Raw genomic sequence first — 14,356 nt, forward strand, 5'->3', positions numbered from 1 at the left:
CTTGGTCAGGAAAACTTTTAGTGATAGAATATAAACATCTTAAATTTGAAGAAAACTTGAATACCAGATTGGACTTAAGGAAAATCCATTCATTTCTGATTTTTAACAAGATTTATTATGACTCTATGGCTGATATGGTATTACACAAATATTACAGGTGATCCTTTGAGAAATAATAATTTAATCTTTAGTTCCTTTTTACCCCACATATATTTTAAAATGTTGATTCTAACATGATAAAGAAATATTTTCAATTGGGAAATAGATAAAAGGCAGCAAAATTTTGTCACGACTATATTCTAAAGGGACCCACAAAGAGATAAACATTACCAAAATTCTGTGGGATAAAAACTTTTCAGCCTTTAATCATATGCATTTCAGCACAACGTTCATCTCTGTGGAGAGAACTACACACCCCGCTGAGCAGGCCCTTTCTCCACATACTAAAGGAAAGAAAAGAAAAACCAAGAACAATGTGCAGTACATTTTCTCAAACATTACAACCTGGAAGACAAAGTACAAAAAGCTGTCCCAAGGCTTTCTTTTCTTTTGTTGTCAAGAGCCCTGCAACTCATTTAGAGAGTCTGGTTTGGGATTGATATTAGTTTATAATCTAAATGACTACTGAAACTTACATTTGTCTTTGTCTTTTTCTGCTTACATAAACAATACATGCTTATTGGGAAAACCTCAAACATTAAAGGAAAGCAACATGAAAATAAAGTGCCTTGCAATCTCATTCCAAAGATCACCCCCGTAAAGAAACACGAGCAGCACACATCCGTGCTCATCCCACACCCGCACCATCTACCTCTTACCCTGAGCACAAGAGTATGGAAGGCACTGATCTCCAGCCGGACACCCTTTCCGGTTCACCTCACAGAGCTCATTGGTGGGGCAGGGACTTGGGCTACAAAGGTGAGTCACCTCTTCCACAATGGTACCTAAAGTACTTGGCCCTGAAAAAACAAAACCAGATCAGCTTAAACAACCCAAAAGAGTACCAGAGGTCTGTAAGTCATCTGAATCAATCACATCTGGAGTAAATGGAGAGCTCATGAGCATAAAGCGAGGCCTGATTCTAGTAAGACGGAAACACTCCGACTCTCTGATCATTTGTGAATTTAGCATAAACATACACACATTCACCCACTTGTTCATTTATTGGGAACCTACAATACGCTGGGCAAGGTTCCAGGTACTGGAGAGACAGTAGTGAACAAAACAGACAAATCTCTAACACGGAGTTTACATTCTGGTAGGGAAATGGACAATAAAAGTCAGACAATGATAAGTAGTAAGTAGTATACAGGGATAGAAGGTGACAGGTATATTTTGGATAGGATTGTCAAAGGGGTGCTTCTGTGTAAGAGGGCCAATTTAGCACATTTTACCATAAATGATCATAATTTATTACAGTAAGATGGATCCTCTCCCATGATTATATTTGTCAACTTGTGAAATAAGGACCAAGGATGGGTCTCACTTAATAGAAAGCACATGTGATATCTAAAGAGCGTACTGAAACTCAAACAAAAGCATTTCTTTAGTTTTTCTTCCGTTGAAGTGGTTTCCTTCCACACATATATTTGATGGCTCTGATAGAGTCTAGGATTGTGAATACATTAGCTTTGCTTACTTGGTTTTAGGCCAGACTCAGACTCCAAGGCTAATAGAGGAATAGGGGTTCTTGGAGGTCATCTCATCCAGCCCAGTCATTTTATAAAGAGGGAAGCTAAGGCTCAAAGAAGTGGTCTGCTCAGAGTCACAGAGGTCTATATTCTAGTCTCGTGCTCTCTTTTTCTCCATGCTGGTCACAAAGGCTAAGGGACATAGTCTGTTGGTCTTGAGAAAATGCGGCAGACACTACTAGCTGCAAATCTGGCATCTGCTCTTCCCTTCCTGCTTACTAATAGAACTCCAGTTTTACTTAGGGTGGCAATGGGCCCACAGCTAAAAAGATCATCTTTCCCAGTTTCCCTTACAACTAGGGTGGTTTTCCCTCACACTAGGATACAGTGGCTAGAATTCCAGTAGCCATGCCGTGATGATAAAGCACACGCGGTAACCGTGATGATGATGAAGCCCAGCACCAAGGACGTGGAGAAAGAAGAAGGAGCCCGGATTCCTTATGACGGAGCCACCACAGCAGCCCTGGACTATTTAGTTCTGGGCTTTTTCTCACTTCTAACTGTTGTTCTGTTATTTGCAGTCTGACTTAACCCTATCTGACAAAGGAAGACAAAGCAAGTAAGGGCTGAATTCACCGTCTGGCTTTCCAGCCTGCTCACAGCACTAATGGCCCCTGGTGGCAGCCTAGTCACCGCCCTTGGCCTAACTGCGTGGTGTGTAGAGGTTCTGCTTGTTACCCCCTGGTTTCCACACAGCCACCTCGCTGCCAGAAGGCTCAGCTTCAGGATGCCTCAGTGAGATCCCAGCTTATTCTTCCAGCTCTTGGCAGGAGTATTTGACAGAGAGAAGTTCCAGTTCATGTGCTAACCCAGACCATCATTCCTTACTCCCTACTTGGTGGTAAGTCCAAGCCAATGCCTCGCTCAGGTCCGCTGATGTTCTGATGACAAAAAGCTGAAGACTCCCTGGGGAGCTTCTACTTCCTGGTCAAATCGTGGCAAGGAGACAGCAATGATATGAGCTGGTTATCTGAGAACGCTGGCCCGGGCTCACTGCTTAGAATTCCTGACTGACAACAGTCGACTGCCTCCTCAGACTAATATGATAATCACTCCTGCTTACATATCTGAAGATGGTAATTCTTTCCTGGGCCAAAAAAGCCAAGCAACTAAGAGCGTGCAATTGAGACAGTATCCTTAGACCACATGTTCTCAAAGAGAGATGCTCAACCAGGCAAACAAGAAGGGCAGAGATGGAAGGGAGGGGCATTTAAAATCCAAAAACACAAAGTCCTTACTGAGGTAGGTATCCAAAGGTATACAACTCTCCAGGTCATCTGTGGGTGACAGAAGCTCACAGATACTTTCAGCTGTGTGGTCTTCAGGGAATTTGTTCTGGTCCCCGCATTTCTTGAGAATCTCCATGCAATCTGATTTTGAAAAGAAAAATACTCACAAATTTAGGGTTCGAGACACCTCCTCACGTTGTCTAGTCAATATCAATTCTGTTTCTGGACTTTTCAGAAAGTGACTTTTCATAACTTAATGTTTCACAAGTGGTTAGGTGCAAGAATAGCAAAAGAGAACAGAAGTCATAGGGGACCTCCAGCTAGATAGTAAATAACGTATTATGTTACCAAAACATCCCTAACTTTCTCTGACCTGAGGTCCAAAGGCCTTGCTCACATTTTATACCCATCCTTACTGGTGCTACCATCAAGGGGGCTCTTCACTGTCTTTGAAAGGAATTGAACTAGGCTGGTCTGATCTGCTCTTTGCAAAATCACATCTCCTTTCTTTCAGGACCTTATCCACACTTGCTTCTTCCTCCTTCCCTCCCTCCCTTCCTTTCTCTTTTTAAATATCTTTTTAGTTATCAACATTAAAGTGTGTGGCCCAAACAATTGGAAAGTCCACTACTTTAAAATTTTCTCAGTCTTCAGTAGGGCTTTGACTCCTTTTCTGTAAGTTCTGTGAGCTAAGAGTCTATAAATTTCCCATGCGCCATCCCTTGTTTGTCACACAATAGTTACCCTTCCGCTCTCCCTTAGTCAGGTCATCTCCAAGTCATGTCAGAGAATAGAGGTGGAGCCTGTTTAAGGTTGAAATAATCTGAAATCAGTCATCAAGTGCCCAGAAGCACTGAGCCACACACCAACTTAGGAGCTGGATATTAATTTGTTATTAGAAAAGTTTTTTGGAAAAAAAGATGGTTAAAGAGCAGTTGACACAGATTACTAAGTAGTTGATGCTTTTGGTTTCACCCACCATAGCAGCTTTCATCTTTACTTTATCCTAGGCCTCCTAAGCAAACCACTCACAAAATGATTGCCAGGAACAGGCCCTAAGGACTATATTCACTACCTCCTTCACGCGTCAAACACTTACAGAATACCTCTGTGTGTCAGGATTATGCCAATCCCTGAAGAGGAGAAAAAGAGGAAGGAGGACACAAGGAAAAAAGGCACAAAGAAGAATACGCTCCTCAAGGAGAGCAAAGTCTAACAGAATATAAGACAAGTACGCAAATTAAAATATAAAAACAGAATTATGCATTGAAAGTACTCAATAAATGTTTCTTGAACTAAGTTCCATAAGAGAAGTACAAACAAAGGTGTATGGAAATTTGCAGTGAGGATAAATTACCATCAGCTGGAGCAGTCGGGGAAGATTCCGTAGGAATGACCGGTATTTGAGAGGGCTAAGAAGGACAGGCAGCGGGCAAGTGGAGATGGGGGGAAGAGCATTTCAAGCAGAGGAGGAAAAAGTGGGAAAGAATTTGACATGTGGGGGCGATGGGCAAAGAGAAGTGGTGGGAGAGAAAACTGTGAAGGTAGGCTGTGGGTGGAGATCATGGAGGGTCTGAACCAAAACCGGAGAGTCACTATGATGAAAGAAACTTACTTGCAAATAATACTTCCCCGGGATTTACTGTGACAGGGTTTAATCTGCAGTGAACAAGCTATTGCTTTCCACATTTCTGGCTGGCACTTTTTAATGTCAAGAACAGGTACAGTGATAAATGGCATCTTTATGCTTCCTTTTTCCCACAGCTTCATGTCATTCGTGGCTCCTTGATCTGACTGAGCATAACTCCAGAAAAGTTCTGTTGGCCTAAAGAGAATACAGGCCAGAAGGAATCAACACGCAATCATTTTCTAGAGAGAAGCAATGTGCAAAACCCTAACATACTAATGCATCAGGAAAATCTGATTTTCTTAAAGGAGAAAGTACATAATCCTATCTGTAGGGGCATTAGCTGGCATGCTCCTTTACAGACAAGGTGTCCTTGAGGCTCCTTGTCTGGGCTACACACAAGCACTCACGATGATAACAGTCCTGGGCTTGGCCAACCCAGCTGCTTTCTCGTGGGAGAGTTAGCACCAAGACCCTCAAAGTCTGAGGGAACACGAAGGCCCTCCAGGGGTCTCTGGACCTTGGAATGTAGGTCAGATAGGGATGATCCCCCTTGGCAAGCACACAGCCTTTTTTCCCTCTGCCTACTTAAGCGAACTTCTCTGGCAGCAGGTGCACATTGCCTGTCCAGCTGGTCGCCACTGGACCTTCCCTGGAAGTAACTCCTAATAAACCCATATGTCTGATTTGCTGTCTCCGAGTCTTTTCTTTGGTCTCTTGGCAACCTATCCCACACTGCTCACCCAGCTGGGTGTGTGGCAGAACACTTGGCGAGCCAGCCAGGAAACCAGAGAAAACCACATGAGCACAGACACTATGGGGGATGGGAAAGGAAATCTGTGGTAGTAATCCTGGGTTGGCTGGTGTCCTCCCTGTGGGGACCAGTCTCCACCACCCTTGATGGATGGGGTCCACTGTGTGAGTCTGGGGGTACCACCAAAACGCCAAAGAGCCTAGGGGAAAGTCCTGGGCATGAGAGAAGCCCAGGCCACTCCTACAGCTGTGGAGTAGCCCCTCTCCACCAGAAGATGGCTTGCAATGAAGGCAGGAGAAGTCCTGGGCATGATAAATGTTGACAGAAAGAAATCAGAAGCCTGGGCGGTAGCTGCTACAGTGGGATGGCCCCTCCTTGCTGCTGTTCGCTTAGCAACGAAAGCCAAATTGGAAGCTAAGGCAAAGGTGAGACAGCTACAAGAGAAATTAAAATTAGAAAGGAAAACACGGCTGGTTCAAGCCAAAACTACTGAGGCTCTGTCAACACACCTCCGGGAATCTGGTGAGAAGATAGAGGTCTGAGCAACCCCAACCCAAAGGGGTGGATCCCAGAGACCTGCCTCCACCTGTTGGGCACATGCACCCACAATGAGGGATTACACTGACGCAGAACTGGTGGAATTAGGGAACAGGTAAACTAAATAGATGTGAAAGGGATGGAAATTTGAGGGGGGAGGAACTTTTTAACAGTAATTATGTGTTGTGATGTAGGTACTTAAAATAACCCAAGATGAAGGCTAACTGCTTTAATGTCACATGAAGTTTTTGTGTGAAATCTAAACATAATTTTGGGGAACAAATGATTTAAATAAAAATGGGTAAGAGTTTTCAGGTACAATAATTATGTCATATGGTATAAACGCTTGAAAAACAGCTTCCAAAATCTTTTTGGTAACTTGAAACTTCAAAGTTTTGCTAAATTAAGTTAAATGATAAAAAATTCATTGAGTATCTAGGTCATTTTCCAAACAAGATAAAATATTAAAAATTGATAACTAAGCATGGATTTGTCTGCCTTTGGTTACTTATCTCCAAGAAAATAAAAGATGCTTGAGTTTATTGATAAACACATTTCGTACCTGCTGAGGAATTTTCTATGAGAAAACACATATTTCTAAAAAGTCCCTACACAAGGAAAATAAAATGTATGTTTTCAGTTAGAAAGGTATAAAAATAGAGATATTTGTCTTTGTTTTGTTAAAAAAGATAAATTTGTCCTAAAGTATTAAAAAGAAAAAAAAAGACATGGTACAAATTCTAAATGTAAAACGTAAATGACATAAAGTTTGCAAAAGTAAAACTTTGAGGAGTTGTGTGTATGGTCAAGTTGGCTGAGATTAAAATATAGAAGTTTCAATATCAAAAGTAACAATAGTCACAAAAACAGCCACTGGCTCCAGTGTGTGCACAGGAGCTAGGGCACGCCGAGAGTGCATCCCGCTGGGGACAACAAGTGCCTGCAGGGGCAGGGAGAATGCAGTAAATGCAGGGTCCAGCCACCCTGCACCTGCAGGAGCAGCAGGTGGCCAGGACTCCTCCCCCGCCCCTGCCTCCTCTCTGGCGACATGACTGAGGCTGAGCAAAGCACAGAGACAGCAGTCTGCACAGTGACTGTCGCAGCCCATGGAGCAGCAAGCACCCTCTGAGGAAAAAAAAAGTCATAAACAAGCAAACGCTGTTCTGGTGGCTTTAACAGCACCCACAGTGACAGCCTGGGAACGCCCTAGCCCCCTCGACTGGATGGAGGGCCAAAGGACCTTGACCCGTCCCTGCAGCACCGTGCAGGTAGCTTAGGTATTGGGCGACCAGGGGTCACAAGTGGAAATAACAATGTATTGGTCTACAGGAGCAGAAAGCATTTTGTTGTCAGAGGTGAAAATGAGCAAAATGACTTCCATCACTTCTCACCTCACTCTGCGGCCGTGCTTCTGGAACACCGCCCAGTGGACAAAACCTCCTGAGGTTGCCTTGTTTCATTATATTGATGGTGTATTAACCTCTAAGTCTTTTCCAGACCTTCAAGAAGCCTCCTTCTCCCTCGCCGCCCACCTATGCCTAAAAGGATGGGAAGTAAACAAGAATAAAGTACAAGGGTCTAGGTTATCTGTCAAATACTTGGTGTTATCTGGTCGGGTAAGACAAAAGCAGTTCCTGCTACTGTTATAGATAAGACACAGGCTGTCCATCCTCTTTAAAAGTTGGTGCCAAAGGGAATCATCTGGGACTGGGGGACCACCGAGCAGGGGGCCTTCACTCAACCCGAAACAGCAGTGAAACAAATCCAGTCCGTGGGTGTGCTAACACAAAGAAAAACGTGTGGACTGGATGTCTCCAGTCACCCAGTGGGGTTTGGATGGGGTCTCTGGCAGAGGCAAAGCAATAAACCAGTGCCCCTCGGCTCTGGTCCCAATTGTGGAAAGGGGCTCCCCCTGCGGATGGCACAATAAATATGACAAAAGTGAGCTATTAAAGGTCACCCCTTGTGGGGGCAGAACTCTAGGATGGTATGTGGCAGCAGGTCCAGGGAATTACAATAACAGTGTATGGTGTGTTTGTACATCAGCCGACAACGCCGCCAGGAAACCAACAAACAGAAGAGTTTCCATCTCCTGGAAAAAGTGCCAACCAAAAGTGGCTACATAAGAAGAATGGACACAAAGGACAAAGGACCCAATGGGCTATTGCCAAGGACTGGGGCCTCCTCTTGCACTATAATAGGGTGCAGGTCTGTCGAGTGTGCCCTTCTTGTTCCTTACAGAGACAGAGACCCTGGGCCATTCCTCAGGACACAGGCCAAATTGCCATAAGCAACCAGCCTGCTCAATGCTGGCAGATGGACTACATCAGGCCCTTGCCTCTTTCTGATGGCTGTCGGCATGCCCTTACTAGTGTGGACACATCTACAGGACTGCTACAGACATATCCCAGCAGGAGAGCCACACAGAAGACCACCATGAGAGGCCTGGGACACCTCTGTGCTGCCTATGGTGTTCCCATGAACACTGACAGTGACCAAGGTACACGTTTTACTGGCCACCAGGTATAGAAGTGGGCTGATCAAATGGGCATACATTAACATTTTCACCTGCAATACAACCCCACAGCCACAGGGCTGGTGGAATGAATGAATGACTTGCTGAAATAACAATTGAGGACAGAAAACAGGACCCTAGTCCACTGGACAAGACACCTGACAACTACAATACGTGAACTGAATAAACATAAGATACACCCAACCCAGTCGATATCAGATGTTGACACAAGGACTGATATGATGGTATATCTACAGACAAAAGCAATAAAAAAGAAAACTACAACCAAAGCTGGGCACTCAGAACAACTTGCTTTTGCCTCTGCCACAGAACTCCCTACTGGGGCCCAGATGGTCACTTGGCCCTGGGACCGGTAGGCAGGGCCCCACTGGTATAGTCTCTTAACCCCTTTGAGGACAGGCTTAAAACAAGATATCATGGTAACACCTCTAATTCCCCAAGGCACTTTCATCCTTTCCCTCTGGTGTGCCTTGTTGGATGGTCATGACCTCCCTGTTCTAGTCCCCTCTAAACATCTTCCTTTTCATCCTTAGGACAATGTCTGCCAACCTTTCCACTGCATGGACACACACTGGTGCTGACATACAAAACTGCTCCACCTGCTGGGTATGCAGCAAGCTGCTTGCCTTCAACCACAGGGTTACCATGGCATCTCCAAGCTGCCAACGCCTCTGACTGGAGAGCCCCATGAGAATGGAGGAATGCCACCCACTTTCCCATTCCTACTCCCTTCCACTTGCAACATGTTTTCTTTGGTGTCCTTGCCTTTTTAATACTTTTATTTTCATGTTGTGCTCTCGGTTGCTGTTGTAGTTTCTGGCTACAGTGCTCCTCCAGGTCAAGGGAAACCATAGAACACTGGCATGATAAGATTGTAAGGGCCATTTGGACACACAGGGGGTAAAGTGTAGGGGCATTAGCTGGCATGCCCCTTTGAAAACCATGTGTACTTGAGGCTCCTTGTCTGGGCTACACGCCAGCACTCATGATGATAACAGTCCTGGGCTTGGCCAACCCAACTGCTTTCTCATGGGAGAGTTAGCAACAAGACCCTCACGGTCTGAGGGAACATGGAGGCCCTCTTGGGTGGGTGGGGCTCAGGTCCTTGGAATACAGATCATACAAGGACAGTCCCCCATGGCAAGCACACAGCTTTTGTTCCTTTGCCTACTTAAGCAAGCTTCTCTCGGGCGTGGTAGCGGGTGCATGTTGCTGTCCAGCCAGCCACCAATGGACCTTCCCTGTAAGTAACTCCTAATAAACCCATATGTCTTGTTCACCATCTCCAGGTCTTCTCTTTGGTCTCTTGGCAACCTATTTTACACTGCTCACACAGCTGGGCATGTGGCGGAACACCATCAAAGGAAATTGGCTTTGAATGTATGAAGATTCAATGTAGAGTTACCAATAAGTTTCAGATTGCATGTTTTCTTTTTAACACACATTTTTGCAAGGCAGTTAAAAACTTCAAAATGGGGGAGTGACATCAGTGTCATGGCATAGTGAGCTTGCCCGGGACTCTCTCCCCTCCTACATACAACAAAAAGGAGAAACCATATTCCAACAGAAAATACCCTAAAAGCACAGGAATCCTATGAGACTCACGGCAGCCAAATGACAGAGGGTGGAGACACTGGAGCCCCCCTCACAGGAGCTGGAACAGGATAAGAGAGAACTTTGCTCTCTCCCCTAAAGACTGGGACTGCTGCCCTGGGAGGCTCTGTGAGGGAAAGAGTGGTGGAGGAGTCACATGTCCATGGGATGACCCAGGACTCCCTGGGGTCCTTGCAGCCCAGAGGGAAGCCCTCTAATGGGGTAAAAACTTTCACGCCAGGTGACCTCATCAAGCCAAGACACCAGGAGACCAGGTAGTGAGAGTGATCAGGAAACCAGGGACTGCACACAGGAGAAAGCACCCCTCCCCCAACCAGTGCTGCGCCATCTTGGCTGAAGGTGGATGGCTCAGAATACCCGACTCTCAACCTCCACCAGTGACGACAGGCTGTAACTGCAACTGAATAATATCACAATGGGAACACCCTGTTCTTCCAACATCAGGCAGTTCATCACATCTCCAGAACAGAAAGAAAACAATAAACACCCAGAATTCAGTCCTGAGGACTCAGAAATAAGTAAACTAAATGACAATGAATTCAAAATAGCTATCATCAAAAAACTCAATGAGCTAAAAGAGAATATAGAGAAACAATTCAGTGAGTTCAGTAGCTACTTCACAAAAGAGATTGAAACTATAAAGAAGAATCAATCAGAAATACTAGAGATGAAAGACACAATGGAAGAGATAAAACACAATACAGATTCCCTGAATGCTCGTGTGGACATCACAGAGGAGTGAATCAGCATAATCGAACATAGACATGTTGAATTGCTCCAGACAGAGGAGAGAAAGAACTGAGACTAAAAAGAAAAGAAGAAAGTTTCCAAGAAAGATCCCACTCAATGAGAAAATGCAACATAAGAATTATAAGTATTCAAGAAGGTGAAGAGAAGGAGAATGGAGCAGAAAGAGTGCTCAAAGAAATAATAGCAGAGAACTTTCCAAATCTAGGGAACAAGAAGGAAATGTGTGTGGAGGAAGCTTTCAGATATCCCAGATTTGTCAATGTAAAAAGACCTACTGCAAGGCATATAGTAGTAAAACTGGAAAAAATGAATGACAAGGAAAGAATACTCAGGGCAGCAAGGTAGAAGAAAATAAACTACGAAGGAACCCCTGTCAAACTTTCAGCAGATTTCTCTGCAGAAACCTTAGAAGCTGGGAGAGAATGGAACCACATATTCAAAACTTTAAAAGATAAAAATCTTCAGCCAAGAATACTCTATCCAGCAAAAATATCCTTCAGATATGAGGGAGAAATTAAATCTTTCCAAGACAAACAAAAGCTAAGGAACTTTGTAGCCATGAGACCCCCCCCCCCCACCATGAAATCCTCAAGAAGGCCCTCATACCTTAAAAAAGAAAAAAAGGGAGAAACGGTCACAAAACACAGAGTAAGGAGACAGAATCAGAATAGGATAGCAAATATTCAACTATAGCAGTAGGCTAAAGGGAAGGAAAACATCAAAAACAAGGAAAATCTTGTCACTTTAACCACAAACTCACAAAACAAGTTGGAATAAGATATGAAAACAATAACTTAGGAGGGGAGGAGGAAAGGGACTGAATCAGTTTAGACTAAGGAAATAAGAGGCCATCAGAAAATGGACTATATTATGCCGAGATTCTGAATACAAGTTTCAGGGTAGCCCCTAAACTAAAACAGAACAGAAAACAAAAAATAAATAAGGAAAACCCAAAGAAACACAGCATAAAAAAACTGCATAATTCAATGGGTAGATTAAAACACAGAGGACGAGAAAGAAAGGAAATGCAGGAAAACTGGAAAATGAGTGATATAATGACAGCACTAAGCCCTCATACATCCATAATCACCCTCAATGTAAACGGATTGAACTCTCCAACAAAAAGACACAGAGTGGCAAGATGGATTAGAGAAAAAGATCCCACAATTTGTTGCCTCCAGGAAACACATCTCAGCTCCAACGACAAATACAGGCTCAGAGTGAAGGGGTGGAAGGTGATACTCCAAGCTAATGGCAAACAAAAGACAGCAGGTGTCACAATACTTATATCAGACAAAGTAGACTTCAAGATAAGGCAGCTAAAGAGAGACAAAGAGGGGCAGTATATAATGATCAAAGGAACACTCCATCAAGAAGAAATAACGCTTATAAATATCTATGCACCCAACACAGGAGCACCAAAGTTCACAAAGCAACTATTAACAAACCTAAAAGAAGATATCAAAAATAACACAATAATAGTAGGGGAAATCAACACCCCGCTCACATCATTGGACAAATCATCCAAACATAAAATCAACAAGGAAACAGTAGAATTAAATGAAAAGCTAAAACAGTTGGACTTAATAGACATAGATAGAACACTCCATCCAAAAACAGCAGAATACACATTCTTCTTAAGTATGCACAGAACATTCTCAAGGATAGACCATATGTTGGGAAACAAGACAAGCCTCTATAAATTTTAAAAAATTGAAATAATAACAAGCATCTTCTCCAATCATAATTCTGTAAAGCTGGAAATTAATTACAAGAAAAAAGCTGAGAAAGGGACAAAGATGTGGAGACTAAACAATATACTATTGAACAAGCAATGGATCACTGAAGAAATTAAAGAAGAAATAAAAAATATCTGGAGACAAATGAAAATGATAACATGCTATACCAACTCATATGGGATGCAGCAAAAGCTGTATTAAGAGGGAAATTCATTGCAATATAGTCACACCTTAATAAACAAGAAAAACCCTAAATAAGCAACCTCAAACTACACCTAACTGAATTAGAAAAGGAAGAACAAACAAAGCCCAAAGTCAGCAGAAGGAGATAAATAATAAATATTAGAGCAGAAATAAATAATATTGAAACAAAAAAGGCATTAGAAAGGGTCAATGAAACAAAGTGCTGGTTCTTTGAGAAGATAAATAAAACTGACAAACCCCCAGCCAAACTTACAAAGAAAAAAAGAGAGAAGGCTCAAATAAACAAAATCAGAAATGAAAGAGGAGAAATAACAACAGACTTCACAGAAATACAATGGATTATGACAGAATACTACAAAAAACTATATGCCAACAAAATGGATAACCTAGAGGAAATGGATAAATTCTTAGACTCTTACAACCTCCCAAAGCTGAGTCAAGAAGAAACAGACAATCTAAACAGATCAGTCACAAGGAAAGAGATTGAAACAGCCATCAAAAGCATCCCAAAGAATAAAACCCAGGACCAGATGGCTTTCCTGGGGAATTCTACCATACTTTCAGAGAGGATTTAATACCTATCCTTTTCAAGCTATTCCAAAAAATTAGGGAGGATGGAACACTTCCTAACACATTCTACGAGGCCAACATCACGCTGATACCAAAACCTGACAAGGACACCACGAAAAAAGAGAACTACAGGCCAATATCGCTGATGAACATAGATGCAAAAATTCTCAACAAAATTCTGGCAACCCAAATTCAGCAATTCATCAAAAGGATCATACATCATGATCAAATGGGATTCATACAAGGGACACAGGGATGGTTCGACATCCACAAATCAATCAACGTGATACACCACATCAACAAATTGAGGAATAAAAACCACACGATCGTCTCAATAGATGCAGAGAAAGCATCTGACAAGATTCAATAGCCATTTATGATAAAAACTCTTAAAAAAATGGGGATAGAAGGAAATTACCTCAACATAACAAAGCCCATATACAACAAACCCACAGCCAACATCATACTCAATGAGCAAAAACTGAGTCCCATCCCCCTGAGAACAGGAAGACAACAAGGATGCCCACTATCACCACTCTTATTCAACATAGTACTGGAGGTTTTGGCCAGAGAAATTAGGCAAAAGAAAGTAATAAAAGGAATCCAAATAGGGGATGAAGAAGTGAAACTCTCGCTGTTTGCAGACAACATGATCTTACATACAGAAAACCAAAAAAAATCCACTGGAAAACTAATAGAAACAATCAACAACTACAGTAAAATTACAGCGTACAGAGTCAACCTACAAAAATCAGTTGCTTTTCTATACTCCAATAGCAAACTTACAGAAAGAGAACTCAAAAATATAATTCCATTTGCAATTGCAACTAAAAAAATATAGTACTTAGGAATAAATTTAACCAAGGAGGTGAAGGACTTATACCAAGAAAACTATAAGGCATTACTGAGAGAAACTGATAATGACTTAAAGAGATGGAAAGAGATTCCTTGCTCATGGATTGGATGAATAAACATAGTTAAAATGTCCATACTACCCAAAGCAATCTACAGATTCAATGCAATCCCTATCAGAATCCCAATGACATTCTTCACAGAAACAGAGCAAGGAATCCTAAAATTCATATGGGGCAATCAAAGACCCCAA

General features: G+C 42.7%; 1 protein-coding gene across 1 annotated transcript in view; it reads right to left on the minus strand.

Annotated features, from left to right (window-relative positions):
- LOC124245186 (reversion-inducing cysteine-rich protein with Kazal motifs-like) overlaps nt 1-14,356 on the minus strand; it is a 35,672-nt gene that overhangs the window by 1,988 nt on the left and 19,328 nt on the right. Inside the window, 3 exon segments of the mRNA XM_046672498.1 lie at nt 819-959; nt 2,930-3,068; nt 4,538-4,745. Coding sequence (XP_046528454.1) covers nt 819-959; nt 2,930-3,068; nt 4,538-4,745 — 488 coding nt within the window.

Source organism: Equus quagga, chromosome 1 (assembly GCF_021613505.1).
Source record: "Equus quagga isolate Etosha38 chromosome 1, UCLA_HA_Equagga_1.0, whole genome shotgun sequence".
Taxonomy (NCBI): Eukaryota; Metazoa; Chordata; class Mammalia; order Perissodactyla; family Equidae; genus Equus; species Equus quagga.